This window comes from Eleutherodactylus coqui, chromosome 8 (genome assembly GCF_035609145.1).
Source record: "Eleutherodactylus coqui strain aEleCoq1 chromosome 8, aEleCoq1.hap1, whole genome shotgun sequence".
NCBI lineage: Eukaryota > Metazoa > Chordata > Amphibia > Anura > Eleutherodactylidae > Eleutherodactylus > Eleutherodactylus coqui.
Window position 1 is genome coordinate 19,611,985 of NC_089844.1, and position 21,744 is coordinate 19,633,728.

Below are 21,744 nucleotides of genomic sequence, written 5' to 3' on the forward strand. Positions count from 1 at the left end.
GATATAATAAGATCTCTTCGTCCTGTACAGCAGCACATACATGTGGGGATATAATAAGATCTCTTCGTCCTGTACAGCAGCACATACATATGGTGATGTATCAGGATTTCTTAACATTGGAAAAAAAAGAAAACTGAATGACCAAAGGAAAAGTCTTCTCTCATAGAGCAGTCTAACCCGTAATGTTTGATGAAGGCTCTTGCAGTGGTCCACAGTGCCGCCTAGCAGATGATCTCAGCTGGAACTTGAGCACATTCTGCCTATGATGTTTCTGGGGCTCTGGTAGAGTGAGCACGAACATCTTGTGAGGGAGGAGACCTTCAATTTTGTAGCAAGTGCTAATAGCATCTTTCAGCCACCTCGCTATAGTGGGTTAGGAGGTTTCACCCTCCTTCTCTGGGCCACATATGAGCACAGATGATCTGCCTTCTGGAAACTCTCAGTTCAAGGTAGGTACTCAGACATTGCCCTATGTCCAATGTCTTTAAGCACCTTTCCTCCTCTGAGGTGGCTTCAGCATGGAAGGCTGGTAGGACCATCACCTACTTGGTATTAAAGAGGAAGGAACAATTCACAGTGTTTGAATGGAGAGCAAAATTGTAATTCACCTTGGAGCCCCTAATCATGGAGGTTCTGGCACAGAAGATGCTGATATCTCCCAGAAATTCATAATAAATTGTGATATTTTTGTTCCTTTCCAGATGAAATGACGAATGCTCCAGAGAAGATCCTGACCCTGGAGGACCTCTTCAGGAGAGAGTTTACTATCCACAATCCTGAGCCCAGGTGGATTAATGGTAGGTGAGCAGCTGTACGGGCGAGCACGGTTGTACGTACTGAAGAGAGTGACTCACGGAGTAGCATATATGTGGCATGTGGGTATTGAGGAGTAAGACCTGTGGGGGGGAGAAGTCAGAGATGAGAGTATCCAATCTTACTGTCTCCTGCTAGAAGAATCTGTGGAGTATGGGTCTGTTCACACGGTCGTATGTGGGTTTTCAGCACGTAAATACGCTGTGCATTTACGCGCAAAAAGAAAGCATAAGAGCCAACTGATTTTGCTGTGCAAATGCGCTGTGAATATGCAGGTTACCTGGTTATTCACTATGTATTGGCGCCGGTCCATTCAATTCAATGGCCTACTTTGGTGCGTAATATGCATCAAAATAGGACATGCTGAGTTTTTTATCACATTACCTAACATCACATGAAAAAATATACAAATGTGAATAAACCCATCGAAATCAAATTATACTTGTAATAAAACATCCGTGTGCATGAGCCCCAACTGTAGAAAGGTATACGTTATACACCCCTGTACAGACGTGGGCATTGGTTTTGAGACTGACAAAAATTTGGGCTTTCACACAGTTTGCTGCTTCAGTGTTTTTAGGTCTTTTAGTCAGATGTTTCTATGGTTACTAAAATACAATTATAAGCTTTCCATACATTTTGAAGCTTTTATTGGCAAATACATCAGATTTAGGTGAAGACTCAGTATTTACAGCGTTGACCTTTTTTCTTTTTTAAGGCTTCTGCACTTCGCTGGATATCAGCTTCTGGGCCAAATCTTGACTGATGACAACCCATTCTTCCTAATCAATGCTTGGAGTTTATCACAATTTCTGTGTTTTTGTTTGTCCACCTGCTTTTCGAGGATTGACCGCAGGTTCTTGATGAGACTAAGATCTGGGGAGTTTCCCAGCCAAGGACCCAAAATTTCAATGTTTTGTCCACCGGGCCACTTAGTTATCACTTCTGCTTTGTGAAATGGTGCACCATTGTGCTGGAAAAGCATTTCTCATCACCAGATTACTCCTAAATGGTTGCGAGAAGATGCTTTTGGATGGTTGGGAAAAGATGCTTTCAGATGGTTAGGAGAAGATGCTCCTGGATGGTAGGAAGAAGTTGCTCCTCGATGGTTGGGAGAGGTTGCTCCTGGATGGTTGTAAGAAGTTGCTCCTAGATGGTTGGGAGAGGTTGTGCCTCAATGGTTGGAAGAAGTTGCTCCTGGATGGTTGGAAGAATTTGCTCCTGGATGGTTGGGGGAAGATGCTCTTGGATGGTTGGGAGAAGATGCTCTTGGATGGTTGGGAGAAGTTGCTTCTGGATGGTTGGAAGAAGATGCTTTTGGATGGTTGGAAGAAGATGCTTTTGGATGGTTGGGAGAAGTTGCTCCTGGATGGTTGGGAGAGGATGCTCCTGGATAATTAGGAGAGGTTGCTCCTAGATGGTTGGGAGAGGTTGCGCCTCAATGGTTCGAAGAAGTTGCTCCTGGATGGTTGGAAGAATTTGCTCCTGGATGGTTGGGAGAGGTTGCTCCTGGATGGTTAGGAGAGGTTGCTCCTGGATGGTTGGGAGAGGTTGCTTCTGGATGGTTGGGAGGGGTTGCTTCTGGATGGTTGGGAGAAGTTGCTCCTGGATGGTTGGAATAAGTTGCTCCTGGATGGTTGGAATAAATTGCTCCTGGATGGTTGGAATAAGTTGCTCCTGGATGGTTGGAATAAGTTGCTCCTGGATGGTTGAGAGAAGTTGCTCCTGGATGGTTGTGAAAAGTTGATCTTGGAGGATGTTTAGATCCCATTCTTTATTCATGGCAGTGTTCTTAGGTTGTAAGTGAGCCCACTTCCATGGATGAAAAGCAACCCCACATATGTTTTACTATTAGCATGACATAGGACTCATAGTAGCGCTCATCTTCTCTTCTCCAGACAATCATTCTTCCAGCTGTTCCAAACAGTCAGACGGGGGTTTCATCAGAGAAAATACTGTACAGGGATTGTACAGAGGACTGGGGAAAAGTTATTTTCTCCGATGAAGCCCCCTGGCCAGGAAACTCCCCAGATCTCAGCCACATTGAAAACCTGTAGCCAATCACCAAGAAGCTGGTAGACGAACAAACACATAAAAATTATATAAACTCCAAGGACTGCTTAGGAAGAGTGATTTGTCATCACTCAGGATTTGGCCCAGAAGCTGATATCCAGCATGTCAGGAGCGAAGTGTAGAAGTCCTGAAAAATAATAGTCAAACAATGTATTTGTCAATAACAGTTTAAAAATTTATGAATGACTTATAACTCTACTTCAGTAACCATAGAAACATCTTACTAAAAGATCCAATAACCCTGAAGCAGCTTTGTATCAACTTTGTGAAAACCAAAATTTATGTCAGTCTCTAAACTTTTTCCAAGACTTGTATATAGTGAGCCTGCTGGTATAACCTGGGTATCTCCTGTGTATAATTATATATGTACCGCTGGTATAAGTTATACATCTCCTGCATATAGTGATATGGAGCATGCTGGTGTAACCTGGAGATCTCCTGTATATAATTATATATGTACAGCTGGTATAAGGTATACATATCCTGTATATAGTGATATGGAGCATGCTGGTATAACCTGGGTATCTCCTGTATATCATTATATATATACAGCTGGTATAAGTTATACATCTCCTGTATATAGTGATATGGAGCATGCTGGTATAACCTGGGTATCTCCTGTATATAATAATATGTACAGCTGGTATAAGTTATACATCTCCTGTATATAGTGATATCGCCCATGCTGGTATAACCTGGGTATCTCCTGTATATCATTATATATATACAGCTGGTATAAGTTATACATCTCCTGTATATAGTGATATGGAACATGCTGGTATAACCTGGTTATCTCCTGTGTATAATTATATATGTACAGCTGGTATAAGTTATACATCTCCTGTATATAGTGATATGGAGCATGCTGGTATAACCTGGGTATCTCCTGTATATAATTATATATGTACAGCTGGTATAAGTTATACATCTCCTGTATATAGTGATATGGAGCATGCTGGTATCACCTGGGGATCTCCTGTATATAATTATATATGTACAGCTGGTATAAGTTATACATCTCCCTGCATATGTGATATGGAGCCTGCTGGTATAATCTGGGTATCTCCTGTATATAATTATATATGTACCGCTGGTATGAGTTATACATCTCCTGTATATAGTGATATGGAGCATGCTGGTATAACCTGGATATCTCCTGTGTATAATTATATATGTACCGCTGGTATAAGTTATACATCTCCTGTATATAGTGATATGGAGCATGCTGGTATAACCTGGGTATCTCCTGTATATAATTATATATGTACCGCTGGTATGAGTTATACATCTCCCTGTATATAGTGATATGGAGCATGCTGGTATAACCTGGGTATCTCCTATATATAATTATACTAGCGGTACATGTATATAATTATATACAGGAGATACCAAGGTTATACCAGCATGCTCCGTATCACTATATACAGGCAGATGTATAACTTATACCAGCGGTACATATAAATAAGTTATACATCTCCCTGTATGTTGTGATATGGAGCAAGTCTGTATAACCTAGGTATCGCCTGTATATAATTATATATGTATAGCTGGTAGAAATGTTGGTAAAACCTGGGTATCTTCTGTATATATGTACAGCTGGTATAAGTTATACATCTCCTGTATATAGTGATATGGTGCAATGCTGCACTCTGTATGGATGGGCAGCGAGCTGTGGTGAAGCTCTGCATGGACTGGACTTCTGGCTGTTTGGATCAGACTCTTGTACTGTTGCGGCAGCTCGGTGCCACCCTTTGGCATTGGGGAAGATAGCGGAGTGGAGAATTTACTCTGTCACGGGTGGCTCTGCCATCTTCTCCTCTTAGGCCTAAAGCATAGTTGTCCCAGCCGCTTGCAGGACCCGTAAATAACACCTGTGTAGGGAACGGCTTGATACCTGGTTGTCTTCGTGACGCCAGTGCCCCTTTCAAATGGTCAATGAAAATAACAGAGTCCACAGTCAAAGGAATACTTTTCCAAAACCGGAGGCACGCGGTTTTTCTCTTTACTTATAAACCAAACGGTACAGTTCCATTACACAGCATTATGCAAACACTTGTTTCTAGTTTCTTCCCTCAAGAAGTTTGTATCCTGGAGTCACTCTTTTTCCCTTTGTATATCCGCAGTCTAAGTTATCTGACGGACCTTTGCTGGGGTGCTCCCGGGGCAAGCTACGCACACATCTCAGAACATTTCTCTTCTTCATTACATCTGTACTCCCCAAATCCAGTTACTCTGTCTCTCTCACGTGCACAACAGGTTAAGACAGACCAGACACATAACCAGACTAGACTGACACAACACCATTAACCTCCTAGTGCCCTGTCTGGACCACTACACATCACATTACAGTCTACAACACTTAACAGTGCCAATATGACAAACACATATACCCTACAGAGACAAGTACGAATGCACGCTAACTCTGGGTCACTACACTCTACTTCTACCATATTGATTTGCGCTTTCTTATAAGTTCTGTCTGCCTCATTACAGGTTTCTTGGGCTCATTACGGGGCCCCCGGGCCCTAATATGAGTTCCATGTGTCTCAGTATACGTTCCTATGTATTCTGTGATCAAATTCAGTCTTCCTTCCAGCAGTTTAGAAGAGAAAAAACACCGTTTTATGATGTTTCTCCAAATACTTGTGTTTTTTTAATATCCAATGACTATTGTGGAGAAAGTGTACATCTGATGGAGAATGGCGCAATTTTGCATCATATTGCAAAAGATGGAATCCCCCATAAAATACAGTATGTTGACAAAAGTATTGGGACGCACATAGAAGGTGATAAAATTCGATTTTATGCACATTTTTCAGTAAGGTGTATTGCCTCAATGACTGCATTAACTCTCATAGTTCTGCTGCATTGCGCTGTCTCTTGTCCAATTAACAAGGAGGCAGTACCGGAATGCCCGCCCCTCTGCTCCCTAAGGACAATACAGTCATTCTGACCAAATGGTTAGTAAACCAACTATAATGTGTGCATAGACGCACATGCAGATGCTGTAATAGCCAGAGAAGCAGTGTCTGCAGATCTGTCAGTCTGCAGCCTGTGTGTGCACGGCAATTGCCTGTGAAGATAGCTCCTGTCCTGTTGCTATGGAAATGCCCTTGTTACTACAGAAGCTCTGTACCCAACGACAGAGTGTCGATTGCAGAGAAACTGGAACAGAGACCTCTAGTGGAAGCTGCTTGAAACGTGATTTACAGTGGTAAAGCAACTAAAATTTGAATGCAAGTGTATTACAGAAATTATGAGATTAACACAAATTAGTAGATGAGCAGAAATGGTCAAAATTGTTCGAAGGCTCCACTGTCAGCCCATCAGCACCTCCAAAATGCAATTGCTTAGTTCTGTGACTGTATTTATGTTATGAGCTTGGATCTGGAGCTGTATTTATGTTAGGAGCTTGCTTCTGGGGTTGAATTTATGTCATGAATTTGGTTTGGGGGCTGTATTTATCACATGAGCTTGGTTCTGGTGCTGTATTTATCTCATGAGTTTGGTTCTGGTGCTGTATTTATGTTAGGAGCTTGCTTATGGCCTCCTGCAGATGACCGGGTCGGATCCCGCTGCGAGATGCGAGCCGTGCCCTTGCAGTGACCCGGCGCTCACTTTCTCCCGGCATCTCGCTCTGCGCTGTGCTGTCGCACATGCATAGACCAGAGCTGGCGCGTACCAGCGGCGTTTCTGCCCGAGCCTTTGCGAGGCTCGCACAGAAATAGGACATGCCGTGATTTGTTTACCAAGCATATTTTCACACGGTCAAATCACGGCTGTCTACATAGGATTGCATTATGTAATGCGATCCTATGGCAGCAGGCATGGGCGGAAATTCTGCGGGAAATTCCGCCACGGAATTTCTGCCTGTGTGCATTTGGTCTTTGGGGCTGTATTTATGTCATGGGCTTGGTTTTCGGACTGTGTTTATATCAATGCACTGGGTTCTGGTGCTGCATTTATGTTATGAGCTTGGTTCTGGTGCTGTATTCATGTTATGAGCTTGGTTCTGGTGCTGTATTTATGTACTGAGCTTGATTCTGATGCAATATTTAGTCACTTTATTGTTCTGATGTGTACACATACACACTGCTAAGCTGCTGTTTTCTGCGCAAACAGAATACAGGCAGACTGCCCATTAGTGAGATGTAAATCACCTTTTTCTTATGACACTCCTGTTAGAATGCCAGCTTTTTGTCATTTGAAAAAATCTGAGAAAGATGTATCATTTCAGATTTATGTCCACCGTCAATGTGACCCATTATCTGTACAATTCCAATGAAAAACAAACTGAAATCTTTTATGCCCACGGACAGATTACCACTGCGGAATTTGCGGTCAGACATCCGCCGTGAATTCCGCCGCAATGTCCATCCCTAGACATGCTGTCAAATGAAACTCCCCTGCCCACGAGCGGTAATCAACTGTGATTTTCCGCTTGCGGGAGAAAATCTCGGCACGTTTTATTCTGTGTTGCAAATCGCTCAGACAGCTACCATTGCAGTCAATGGAACCCGTCCGTCCCACGGCACTTCCGTAGTAAGCACTGCGGAAGTACAGTGAGAATCCGCGTCACAGCCCAGCGCCGGCACGTCATGCACTGCAAATGCGCGCCAGCTCGCCGGGCAAGACACTCGCGGCTGATCCGGAGAAGTGAGTATAGGGTCTCTGGGAGGCGCCAGGTCTGATTACGCTGCAATACTTTGCAGTCATAATCCGACCCAGCCGTGGGCATGAGCCCTTAGGGTGACTACCCACTAGCGTTTGTAAATTTGCTGCGAATTAGCCAATCACATTTAGACTCCTGGTAGCTAGTAGTCAGCGCTCCGTTGCCATTATCTACAGGGGTTCTGATTCCCCCATATAAAGTTTGGCTTTTCTTGGAGGATTCTCCTGACGTTTTCTTAGTTGGTCGGTAAAGATCTTACAGGCCATCAAATGGATGTGATTATTGGAAGGTGTCAGTCAGGAGAAGGGGGGCAAAACAGGGGCTTGCCTAAAGGCTCAGGGGCCCCGATGCGAAAGTTCAGCTCGGGGGCCCCCCAGGCCTCCACACCCCCACTCCTGTACCCATGCCTAGATCGTGCTGCATACAGCTGCAAAACGAATTTCTATACATTATCTAGCCCCTTGGCGAAATCTTTGCAAACATGACTCATTTGTTTGTAGCCCCTTAGGCTATTCTCTCACACACGCACACACCGCTTTTACCCCTATTAGCACGGCGTCCTGAACACCGTACTAACCGCGATGCAATGCTCCCATTGATTTTAATGGGGTTATTCAAACCTGCGCTCGAATGCTGTGTTCCTGACACCACGATTTTCAAGAGCTATCTGTTCTATTTTTGCGTTTTCTTAAAGCACCTCCCCACCCATCACAATGATGGGGTGCCTTAAAAAGCGCTGTCAAACGCTGTGCCATGCGTTCAAAACTGCCGCCCGAAATTGCCTAAAAATGCCACGATTTCAAGGTGCTTTTTCTGAACGCATGTGCGAGAGTGGCCTTAGGGCGCATTCATGTTTTTGTTGTACTTTTGAACCACAATTAAGAAAAACACATTAAAAGACTGCATGTGGTATTTAAAGAACACGTACGTTATTAGGAAACTGCATACACTATTAAAAAAAAGAATGTGTTTTTGATGCGTTTCTTAATTGTGTGTAAAGTGTGTATTTATACAAGTATATACAGGGAGATGTATAACTTATACCAGCGATAGATAGATAGGAGATAGATAGATAGATAGATAGATAGATAGATAGATAGATAGATAGATAGATAGATAGATATGAGATAGATAGATATGAGATAGATGGATAGATATGAGATAGATGGATATGAGATAGATAGATAGATATGAGATAGATAGATAGATAGATAGATAGATAGATAGATAGATAGATAGATAGATAGATAGATAGATAGATATGAAGATGGATATGGAGAAAAAAGTATTTAGTCAGATACCAATTGTACAAGTTCTCGTCTGTAATTCACATCATAGTTAGACCTCAACTATGAGAGACAGCATGAAAAAACACATCTAGAAAATTAAATTGTCTGATTTTTAACTAATTTATTTGCTAATTCTGGTGGAAAATAAGTACCGTATATTCCGGCGTATAAGACGACCTTTTAACCCCGAAAATTCTGCTCTGCCGTTGGGGTCGTTTTATACGCCGGTTATACAAAAAAAAAGTGTAAAAAAAAAAAGCTGTACTCACCTCCCCCAGCATTCTGCGGCGCTGCTGCAGGCTGTCGCTCCCTCCTCGTCCCTGACAGAGCATTGATTTCTGGATGTGGGGCTTGAAATCCCCGCCTCCAGAATGCTAATGCTGTGATTGGCTAACTCACGCGGCGTTAGCCAATCACAGCCATTCAATGACATCAACATTGAATGGCTGTGATTGGCTGACGCCGCGTGAGTTAGCCAATCACAGCCATTCAATGATGTCATTGAATGGCTGCGATTGGCTAACGCCACGTGAGTTAGCCAATCACAGCATTAGCTTTCTGGAGGCGGGGATTTCAAGCCCCTCATCCAGAAAGCAGTGCTCTGTGGGGGACGAGGAGGGAGCGACAGCCTGCAGCAGCGCCGCAGAACGCCGGGGGAGGTGACTACTGCTTTTTTTTTTTTATACCGTATTCCTGGCGTATAAGGCGACAGTTTGGGGGTCATCTTATACTCCCAGTCGCCGGAATATATGGTATTTGGTCACCTACAAACAAGCAAGATTTCTGGGTCTCACAGACCTGTAACTTCTTCTTTAAGCGGCTCCTCTGTCCTCCACTCATTACCTGTAGTAATGGCACCTGTTTGAACTTGTTATCAGTATAAAAGACACCTGTCCACAACCTCAAGCAGTCACACTCCAAACTCCACGATGGTGAAGACCAAAGAGCTGTTGAAGGACACCAGAAACAAAATTGTAGCCCTCCACCAGACTGGGAATACTGAATCTGCAATAGGCAAGCAGCTTGGTGGGAAGAAATCAACTGTGGGAGCAATAATTAGAAAATGGAAGAGATACAAGACCACTGATAATCTCCCCCGATCTGGGGCTCCACGCAAGATCTCACCCCGTGGGGTCAAAATGATCACAAGAATGGTGAGCAAAAATCCCAGAACCACACGGGGGAACCTAGTGAATGACCTGCAGAGAGCTGGGACCAACGTAACAAATGCTACCATCAGTAACACACTACGCCGCCAGGGACTCAGATCCTGCAGTGCCAGAGTGTCCCCCTGCTTAAGCCAGTACATGTCCGAGGCCGACTGAAGTTTGCTAGAGAGCATTTGGATGATCCAGAAGAGTATTGGGAAAATGTCATATGGTCAGATGAAACCAAAGTAGAACTGTTTGGCAGAACCACAACTCGTCATGTTTGGAGGAGAAAGAATGATGAGTTGCATCCAAAGAACACCATACCTAGTGTGAAGCATGGGGGTGGCAACATCATGCTTTGGGGCTGTTTCTCTGCTGCAGGGACCAGGATGACTGATCCGTATACATGAAAGAATGAATGGGGCCATGTATCGTGAGATTTTGAGTGCAAACCTCCTTCCATCAGTGAGGGCACTGAAGATGAAACGTGGCTGGGTCTTTCAGCATGACAATAAGCACATCGCCAGGGCCACGAAGGAGTGGCTTTGTAAGAAGCATTTCAAGGTCCTGGAGTGGCCTAGCCAGTCTCCAGATCTCAACCCTATAGAAAACCTTTGGAGGGAGTTGAAAGTCTGTGTTGCCCAGCGATAGCCCCAAAACATCACTGCTCTTAAGGAGATCTGCATGAAGGAATGGGCCAACATACCAGCAACAGTGTGTGCCAACCTTGTGATGACTTACAGAAAACGTCTGACCTCTGTCATTGCCAATAACAGATATAAAACAAAGTATTGAGATGAACTTTTGTTATTGACCAAATACTTATTTTCCACCATAATTTGCAAATAAATTCGTTCAAAATCAGACAATGTGATTTTCTGGATCTGTTTTCTCATGTTGTCTCTCATAGTTGAGGTCTACCTATGATGTCAATTACAGGAGAACTTGTACAATTGGGATCTGACTAAATACTTTTTTTCCCACTGAAACATATATAGATTAGATAGATATGAGATAAGTAGATTAGATAGATATGAGATAGATAGATAAATAGAAGATAAATTGATAGATATAAGATGATTAGATATATAGATAGATAAATATGAGATAGGTTAGTAGATAGATAGATAGATAACAAATTGATAGATATGGAATAGATAAATAGATAGATATGGGATAGATGGAGAGACATGAGAGACAGACAGCTAGATATTAGATAGATAGATAGAATATAGATAGATATAAGATAGATAGATGTGGTATAGGTTGATAAATAGATAGATATGAAGATGGATATAACATATATAGATATGAGAAAGATAGATAGATGTGAAATAGATAGATATGCGATAGATAGATGATAATTTGATCGATATGAGATAGATGATAGATATGAATTAGATAAATAGATAGATATGAGATAGATAGAGAGACATGAGATAGACAGTCAGATAGATATTAGATAGATGGATAGATAGATATTAGATATATAGATAAATATTAGATATATAGATAGATAAATAGATATGAGATAGATAGATAGATAGATAGATAGATGATAGATAGATAGATGATAGATAGATGATAGATAGATGAAAGATAGATGTGAGATAGATTAGATAGATGATACATTAATAGATATGAGATAGATGGCAGATAGATATGAGATAGATGATAGATAGATATGAGATAGATGATTAATAGATAGATAGATATCAGATAGATAAATAGATAGGTTTGAAATAAATAAATATGATAGATAGATGATAGATAGACAGATGATAGATTGATAGATAGATAGATAGATAGATAGATATGAGATAGATGACAAATTGATAGATAAATGGATAGATATGAGATATATAGAGAGACATGATATAGACAGACAGATAGATATTAGATAGGTAGATATGAGATAGATAGAATACAGATAGATATGACATAGATAGATATGAAGATGGATATAACATATATAGATATGAGACAGATAGATATGAAGATGAATATAACATATATAGATATAAGACAGATAGATATGAAGATGAATATAACATATATAGATATGAGAAAGATAGATAGATATTAGATAGATGTGAGCTAGATAGATATGAGATAGATAGATTGATATGATAGATGATAAATAAATAAATAGATATGAGATAGATTGATATGATAGACAGATGATAAATAAATAGATATTAGATAGATAGATAGATATGAGATAGATAATAGATAGAAAGATAGATATAAGACAAATGATTGATTGATAGATAGATAGATAAATAGATGATAGATAGATGAGAGATAAATAGATGTGAGATAGATAGATATGAGATAGGTAGTTAGATAAAATAAAGATAGATATGAGATAGATAGAATAGAAAGATAGATAGGAAGATGCATATAACATATATAGATATCAGAAAGATAGATATTAGATAGATAGATATGAGAGATAGATAGATAGATATTAAGATGGATATAACATATATAGATTAGATAGATATGAGATAGATAGATTAGTTAGATATGAGATAGATAGATAGATAGATAGATAGATAGATAGATAGATAGATAGATAGATAGATAGATATGAGATAGATAGATTAGTTAGATATGAGATAGCTGGATAGATAGATGGATAGTAGATAGATACATAGCTAGATAGATAGATGGATATGAGATAGATGATAAATAGATAGATAAATAGAAGATAAATGTGAGATGATTAGATAGATAGATAGATAGATGACAAATTGATAGATATAAAATAGATAAATAAATAGATATGGGATAGATAGAGAGACATGAGATAGACAGACAGATATTAGATAGATAGATAGATAGATTTGAGATTGATAGATATGAGATAGATAGAATATAGATAGATAGATGTGCGATAGATATAAATAGATAGATATAACATATATAGATGTGAGAAAGATAGATAGATATTAGATAGATGTGAGATAGATATGAGATAGATAGATGATAATTTGATTGATCGATAGATAGATAGATAAATAGATAAATATGAGATAGATAGAGAGACATGAGATAGACAGACAGATAGATATTAGATAGATATTAGATAAATAGATAGATAAATAGATATCAGATAGATGATAGATAGATACTGTAGATAGAAAGATAGATGTGAGATAGAAATGATAGATGATAAATTGATCGATATGAGATAGATGATAGATAGACAGATAGATATGAGATAGATAAATAAATGAAAAATTGATAGATATGAAATAGATAGATATGAGATAGATGAAAAATAGACAGATATGAGATAGGTAGGTAGATAGATTACAAATTGATAGATATGAGATAGATTAATAGATAGATATTAGATAGATGGAGAAACATGATATAGACAGATAGATATTAGATACCTAGGTAAATATGAGACAGATATGAGATGGATGATAGATAGATAGACAGATCGATAGATATGAGATATATAGATGAGAGATAAATAGATGTGAGATAGATAGATGTGAGATAGCTAGATAGATATGAGATAGATAGAATATAGATAGATATGAAATAGATAGATAGAGAGATAGATATGAGATAGATAGATAAATAGATACGGTAGATGTGAGATAGATAGAATATAGATAGATATGAAATGGATAGATAGATATGAGAAGATTACCAAGTCAAGATGTACCATGCTGATAGACATCGACCCAAAGAGACTGAATGTTGTTATAAAGTCAAAAGGTGCATCAACAAAGTATTAGTTCCAGGACGTGCATACTTATACACCTACATTATTTTGTCTAATTTTTCCATCCAGTTTGACTGTTAGTAGAATTGTACAGATAATGGGTCACATTGAGGCTGGTCTCACGCGGGCGGACCGGATTCCGCATGCAGGAGGCCCGCAGTGGATTCCGTCTGAGAACCCGGCTGGTGACCGGACGTACCTTATCTTCTTGTATTGTGGATGATCGCGGCGGCTCGCCGTCAGTCTTGCGCAGTACCGTTCATATTTTTTGGATTTCCCGCGCCGTCACTTAGCGATGATGCAGGTACTCGCAGCCCATATGCAATGTTAACTGCGTATGTGCTGTGGGTCGCATGGCTTTTCGATGCCCGCGTTTTGCTGCGGATCCGAATCTGAAATGATTAATCTTTGTCAGATTTTTGTAACATGATAAAACATAGCATTTTAACTAGGGGTGTGTAGACTTTTTATATCCACTGTATATAATACAATATTACACCACATAATATACTGTACACCACATATACAACTATATAGAATGCTATCTACTACATATAAAACTATAATACATTCTATACCAACTATTCATCTATTTAATACATGGTAACCCTATATCTAGTTATAGGTACTGTACAGTGGATATAGAACTGTATATAATAGTCTGTAAACCATCTATAACCTAGTAATAATCTAATAATAATGTAGGTATTCAAGACTATGTAAGCCATAATGCAGAGTGCGAGGTATGAGGCTTGAGGCATTTATCTCTCATTCTCACCCCCTGCTGTTGGCGCCTATAATGGTTGTCATCTATTACCTCTCTGGGGGCAACACAATGACATTACACAGCACAATGGTAAACTTAGGAGGCCCAGCAATAATAGGGATAATCGTATGTACGTGCCGCCAGCGCTGTTTTGTATGGTGTCATTATTTTACACTTGTCCTCGCTGTCCGGGTTTTGCGCCGTTCTCAGCTTCAGGCTTGGTGTACCCATCAGAAGCACAGGAGGTGTGTGAGAAGTTATGGTTCCCCCTCGGCGTGTGCTGGGAATGATAATTTGCTGCTTACGTCTCTGTTTCCCGCATGAGATAAAGGCGCTTTTGTGTTTGTAGGCTGGATGATGAAGTGATTTACACCGCCGCCCGGTCATAATGATGCTCTCCCTGTGGCCCCGTTACCTTCTAACTGGGGGACAACTTCTTACAAATCATCACAGAGATCTGAGCCAATAGGTCTTATTATTCCAGACCAGAAATCATACAGACGAATGTGGTGCAGCTGTGGGGGATGTCATATGGGGGGTTCACTATACGGTGCGTCTCGCAGATCTCAACATTATACTACTGTGTATTGACTACAGAATTGTGGGAAAGAAACATGAATATTAGGCTGCTTGGCCTAGTAACATGGAGGAGCACAGTCCTCTCGGCCTACTAACAGGGAGGAGCACAGTCCTCTCGGCCTAGTAACAGGGAGGAGCACAGTCCTCTCGGCCTAGTAACAGGGAGGAGCCGAGTCCTCCAGGCCTAGTAACATTGAGCAGCACAGTCCTCTCGGCCTAGTAACGGTTATAAGCACAGTCCTCTCAGTCTAGTAACAGGGAAAAGCATAGTCCTCTTGGCCTAGTAACAGGGAAGAGCACAGTCCTCTCGGCCTAGTAACAGGGAAGAGCACAGTCCTCTCGGCCTAGTAACAGGGAGGAGCACAGTCCTCTTGGCCTAGTAACAGGGAGGAGTACAGTCCTCTCGGCCTACTAACAGGGAGGAGCACAGTCCTCTCGGCCTAGTAACAGGGAAGAGCACAGTCCTCTCGGCCTAGTAACAGGGAGGAGCACAGTCCTCTCGGCCTAGTAACAGGGAAGAGCACAGTCCTCTCGGCCTAGTAACAGGGAAGAGCACAGTCCTCTCGGCCTAGTAACAGGGAGGAGCACAGTCCTCTCGGCCTAGTAACAGGGAGGAGTACAGTCCTCTTGGCCTAGTAACAGGGAGGAGCACAGTCCTCTCGGCTTAGTAACAGGAATGAGCACAGTCCTGTCGGCCTAGTAACAGGGAGGAGCACAGTTTTCTCGGCCTACTCACAGCAAGCAGCACAGTCCTCTCAGCCTAGTAACAGGGAGGAGCACAGTCCGCTCGGCCTATTAACAGGGAGGAGTACAGTCCTCTTGGCCTAGTAACAGGGAGGAGGGCAGTCATTTCGGCCTAGTAAAGGGGAGGAGCACACTCTGCTCGGCCTAGTAACGGGGAGGAGCACAGTCCTCTCAGCCAAGTAACAGGGAAGAGCACAGTCTGCTCAGCCTAGTAACAGGGAAGAGCACAGTCCGCTCAGCCTAGTAACAGGGAGGAGTACAGTCCGCTCAGCCTAGTAACAGGGAGGAGCACAGTCCGCTCAGCCTAGTAACAGGGAGGAGCATAGTCCTCTCGGCCTAGTAACGGGGAAGAGCACAGTCCTCTCGGCCTAGTAACGGGGAAGAGCACAGTCCTCTCGGCCTAGTAACAGGGAGGAGGGCAGTCCTTTTGGCCTACCGTAGTAACAGGGAGGAGCGCAGTCCTCTCGGCCTAGTAACGGGGAAGAGCACAGTCCTCTCGGCCTAGTAACAGGGAGGAGTACAGTCCTCTTGGCCTAGTAACAGGGAGGAGCACAGTCCTCTCGGTCTAGTAACAGGGAGGAGCACAGTCCTCTCGGCCTAGTAACAGGGAAGAGCACAGTCCGCTCAGCCTAGTAACAGGGAGGAGTACAGTCCGCTCAGCCTAGTAACAGGGAGGAGCACAGTCCGCTCAGCCTAGTAACAGGGAGGAGCATAGTCCTCTCGGCCTAGTAACGGGGAAGAGCACAGTCCTCTCGGCCTAGTAACGGGGAAGAGCACAGTCCTCTCGGCCTAGTAACAGGGAGGAGGGCAGTCCTTTTGGCCTACCGTAGTAACAGGGAGGAGCGCAGTCCTCTCGGCCTAGTAACGGGGAAGAGCACAGTCCTCTCGGCCTAGTAACAGGGAGGAGTACAGTCCTCTTGGCCTAGTAACAGGGAGGAGCACAGTCCTCTCGGTCTAGTAACAGGGAGGAGCACAGTCCTCTCGGCCTAGTAACAGGGAGGAGTACAGTCCTCTCGGCCTAGTAACAGGGAGGAGTACAGTCCTCTCGGCCTAGTAACAGGGAGGAGCACAGTCCTCTCGGCCTAGTAACAGGGAGGAGTACAGTCCTCTTGGCCTAGTAACAGGGAGGAGCACAGTCCTCTCGGCTTAGTAACAGGAATGAGCACAGTCCTGTCGGCCTAGTAACAGGGAGGAGCACAGTTTTCTCGGCCTACTCACAGCAAGCAGCACAGTCCTCTCAGCCTAGTAACAGGGAGGAGCACAGTCCGCTCGGCCAAGTAACAGGGAGGAGTACAGTCCTCTTGGCCTAGTAACAGGGAGGAGGGCAGTCATTTCGGCCTAGTAAAGGGGAGGAGCACACTCTGCTCGGCCTAGTAACAGGGAAGAGCACAGTCTGCTCAGCCTAGTAACAGGAAGGAGCACAGTCCTCTCGGCCTAGTAACGGGGGGGAGCACAGTCCACTCGGCCTAGTAACGGGGAGGAGTATAGTCCTCTTGGCCTAGTAACAGGGAAGAGCACAGTCCGCTCAGCCTAGTAACAGGGAGGAGTACAGTCCACTCCGCCTAGTAACAGGGAGGAGCACAGTCCGCTCAGCCTAGTAACAGGTAGGAGCACAGTCCTCTCGACCTAGTAATGGTGAGGAGCACAGTTTGCTCGGCCTAGTAACGGGGAGGAGCACAGTCCTCTCAACCTAGTAATGGGGAGGAGCACAGTCTGCTCGGCCCAGTAACAGGGAGGAGCACAGTCCTCTCGGCCTAGTAACAGGGAAGAGCACAGTCCTCTCGGCCTAGTAACAGGGAGGAGCACAGTTCGCTTAGCCTAGTAACAGGGAGGAGCACAGTCCTCTCGGCCTAGTAACAGGGAAGAGCACAGTCCTCTCAGCCTAGTAACAGGGAGGAGCACAGTCCTCTCGGCCTAGTAACAGGGAGGAGCACAGTTTTCTCGGCCTACTCACAGCAAGGAGCACAGACCTCTCAGCCTAGTAACAGGGAGGAGCACAGTCCTCTCGGCCTAGTAAAGGGGAGGAGCACAGTCCGCTCGGCCTAGTAACAGGGAGGAGCACAGTCCTCTCGGCCTAGTAAAGGGGAGGAGCACACTCTGCTCGGCCTAGTAATGGGGGGGAGCACAGTCTTCTCGGCCTAGTAACAGGGAAGAGCACAGTCCGCTCAGCCTAGTAACAGGGAGGAGCACAGTCCTCTTTGCCTAGTAACAGGGAGGAGCACAGTCCGCTCAGCCTAGTAACAGGGAGGAGCACAGTCCTCTCAACCTAGTAACGGGGAAGAGCACAGTCCTCTCAGCCTAGTAACATGGAGGAGCACAGTCCTCTCGGCCTAGTAACGGGGAAGAGCACAGTCCTCTCCGCCTAGTAACATGGAGGAGCACAGTCCTCTCGGCCTAGTAACGGGGAAGAGCACAGTCCTCTCCGCCTAGTAACATGGAGGAGCACAGTCCTCTCGGCCTAGTATAACGCGGAGGAGCACAGTTCTCTCGGCTTAGGAACAGGGAGGAGCACAGTCCTCACGGCCTAGTAACAGGGAGGAAAGCAGTTTCCTCAGCTTAGTAACGGAGGAGCATCATTCTCTCATCGTCATTAAATGGAGGTGAACTGTCATCGTAGCTTCGTCACAGGAAGGAGTTGTTATCTTTACCTAATAATATGGAGAAGCAAGTTCATCTTGGAGAACAACCATTTTTGGGCTATGAACAATGATCACCTACAAATTACAGAAGAGGCATATACCAATTCAAAACAATCACAGAATGCAGCCATATACAGTGATCCCTTGCTATATCGCCGTTCAATTATTGCTTCAGTGCATTGCGGATTTTAGATAGACCATATATAATTGTGTTTTCGCTGAGTTTTTCGCTATATCGTGGAATTTTGTGCTGCATACAGGAAATCCAGTACGCCACTAGCTCTTGCCAACGCGAGAATGTACCGGGCACACTATTGGCTGATGGAATGTGTTCTGTATAGGGCGCTGATTGGCTTACCCATTGTAGCATCGGTCTGTTTGTTTACTTTTTGCAATTGTTTGGCAGTTTACCCCACAGATTCATTTGTGTAAATATAGCGCCGCTACTTTGCGGATTTTCATGTATCGCAGGGATCTCTGTAACGTAACTTCAGCGATAGATGAGGGATGACTGTTCACTGATTCAAAATACAGGGCTGGCTACAGAAACCACATCACTCAGCATACAGACAGCCACATTGCTAAATGGAAGAGCAAAATACTGATGAACAACCACTCACATCCCCATCATATATTGAGGGGAGTCTGCATGCTGAGGGATGTGCTGCTTATATCTGCCCTTGTACAGTATTTGTAAAAAAACAAAAAACAGTAATTGTTGTTTTGCTGTAAATCCCGTCCTGCGGTTCCATCTCAGGTAGATCTGTAAATGATGAGAGTTGTGGTGATTAAATGGACGGTCTTGTCACTGGAGGCCCTAAAAGTGGTTCCCCTCCCCCCCTTTGCCTATTCAAGGCTCTCAGAGGCTCCTTGTGTGTAGTGACCTCTTCTTCAGCTTGTGTAGAGCTTGTTGGCCACTAGACGTCTCTACGACGCAGAGAAGAGATTTTACCCCGTTACCAGAGTCTGAGAGGGGCGCATTATTGGGATGTGAGAAGCTGGATGGTTGTAATGATGAATTGTCCCCCACCGGCCATTTTGATCAGAGTGTTAGGGGGTGTTGGGATCAGTGGATTGGGGCACACAAGGTGACCAGGCCTAGGACGCCCCTACAAGCCACCAGTAGAGAGGAGCGTCTGATCAGACTGTTAGGAGTTGTTGGGTCCAGTGGATGGGGGCACACAAGGTGACCGGGCTCAGGACCCCCGACAGACCACCAGTAGAGAGGAGCGTCTGATCATCCGACAAGCACCAGCAGCTCCAAATATTTTGTTGTCCACCATCCAGAGACAGGTGGCGCCCTTGTTACACCCCGGTGTCTGTTGGAGTCATCTCCAGGCGCTTGGCTGAAGGACATTTGGTCTCACAGTCCCTATAACATGTACGGTCTCTGACACCCACCATCGCTTCCGTTTGCAGTGATGTTGTGACGGATGAAACTGGACGTTACGGAGGGGAACCAGGTTGTCTTCAGTGATGAATCCAGGTTTAGTTTAACCACTGACAACGGCTGTGTACGTGTCTAGAGACCTGGGGGTGAGCGCCTGAATCCTGCTTTTGCTGTGGAGCGGCACACTGCCCCCTGCTGGTCGGTCCACCCCCCCCAGTAGTGGTACGAGGGACAATGACAGCTCAGCGATATGTTCAGGACATCCTGCAGCCGCATGTGTTCCTCTCGTGGCGGCTTCCAGCAGGATAATGCTCGGCCGCACACACAAGGGGGTCACAGAAGCTCCCACAACATTGTCACACTTTCATGGCTGCCTGGTCACCAGATTTATCACCAGTAGAACACGTATGGGACCATCCGGGACGCCAACTGCGACAGCCTACTAGTTTACATGATCTAGAGGCACAGTAACAGCAAATGTGGAACAATATGCGGTAGGATACTATATAGAATCTGTATGCCTGCATGCCCCGTATCACATCTTGTATACAAGCTAGAGGAGGTACAACAGGGTACTAGAGCCTCCATGCCTGCCTGTATCACATCATGTATCCAAGCTAGAGGTGGTACAACAGGGTTGTGGAGCCTCTATGCCCGCCTGTATCACATCTTGCATCCAAGCTAGAGGCGGTACAACAGGGTACTAGAGCCTCCATGCCTGCCTGTATCACATCTTGCATCCAAGCTAGAGGCGGTACAACAGGGTACTAGAGCCTCCCTGCCCACCCGTATCACATCTTGTAGCCAAGCTAGAGGCTGTACAACAGGGTACTAGAGCCTCCATGCCTGCCTGTATCACATCATGTATCCAAGCTAGAGGCGGTATAACAGGGTACTAGAGCCTCCATGCCTGCCCACATCACATCTTGTATCCAAGCGTGTGAACATCCTTATTGACTATTATGGGTTTGTGTGCCGTTTATGGAAAGTCCATTGAAGACACAGACAGCACAAAGATATGAATCACGGCCGCAAGAATAAACTATAAATCAATAGTAGCGGCAAATATAAGAAACAATCGAATACTGTATACCTTGTTAGAGAAAATTGCCTCTGTCTCCACTTATCCGTCTCCCTTCCAACCCCTTACCTCTCAAACTGTTCACTCACTTTCAAAAAGTGGCAATATCTGTCTTGGTAGACATCATTAATACTAATCTGACAGATCAGATTATTTGCTGTCCATAGAAGGGGAAAGGGAGGAAAAGCCAGGTGAGAGAGAATATGAGAGATACATAGAGGTGGTGCTGCAGCTAATAGTAAGTGTTTTACTGACTCACAGCTATACTGCCCAGTACTTCTCTATAATGTCCTCCATGTTGCTACTGATTCTCTGTATATGAGAGATAGGGGTTCAGGATCTCCTCTTCTCTGTATGTAAAGTGTATGGGAGAGATCGAAATAGTGGAGCAGTATCTCTTCTTCACTATGTATGTATAGTATATGGGAAAGATCGAGATAGTGGAGCTGGATCTCTCCTTCTCTATGTATTGTGTGAATGGGAGAGATAGAGATAGGGGAGCAGGATTTCCTCTTCTCCATGTGTGGTGTGTATAAGAGAGCAGGATCTTCTCTTCTCTATGTGCAGAGTTTGGCAGAGATCGAGATAATAGAGAAGAAGAGATGATCCAGCTCCATGTATGTACAGTCTATGGGAGCAGGATCTCCTCTCTTATGAGGCGATTACGCAGAGATTGATCTGGTAAGATTTATATGGTGCGGTTCTAGAAATACGGGAACAGTTAGGGCTGGAAGTATAAAGCGAAGAAGGAGGGGCTGTGCGATCTCAGAAGGCTTCTCTACTAGACGACACCACAAGAGGG

General features: G+C 43.9%; 1 protein-coding gene across 1 annotated transcript in view; it reads left to right on the plus strand.

The window, feature by feature from the left end:
• The window catches only part of DPP10 (dipeptidyl peptidase like 10), a 143,360-nt gene that overhangs the window by 49,863 nt on the left and 71,753 nt on the right, over positions 1 to 21,744 (plus strand). The window contains exon 3 of the mRNA XM_066575248.1: positions 702 to 797. Coding sequence (XP_066431345.1) covers positions 702 to 797 — 96 coding nt within the window. The remainder of the gene's footprint in view (positions 1 to 701; positions 798 to 21,744) is intronic.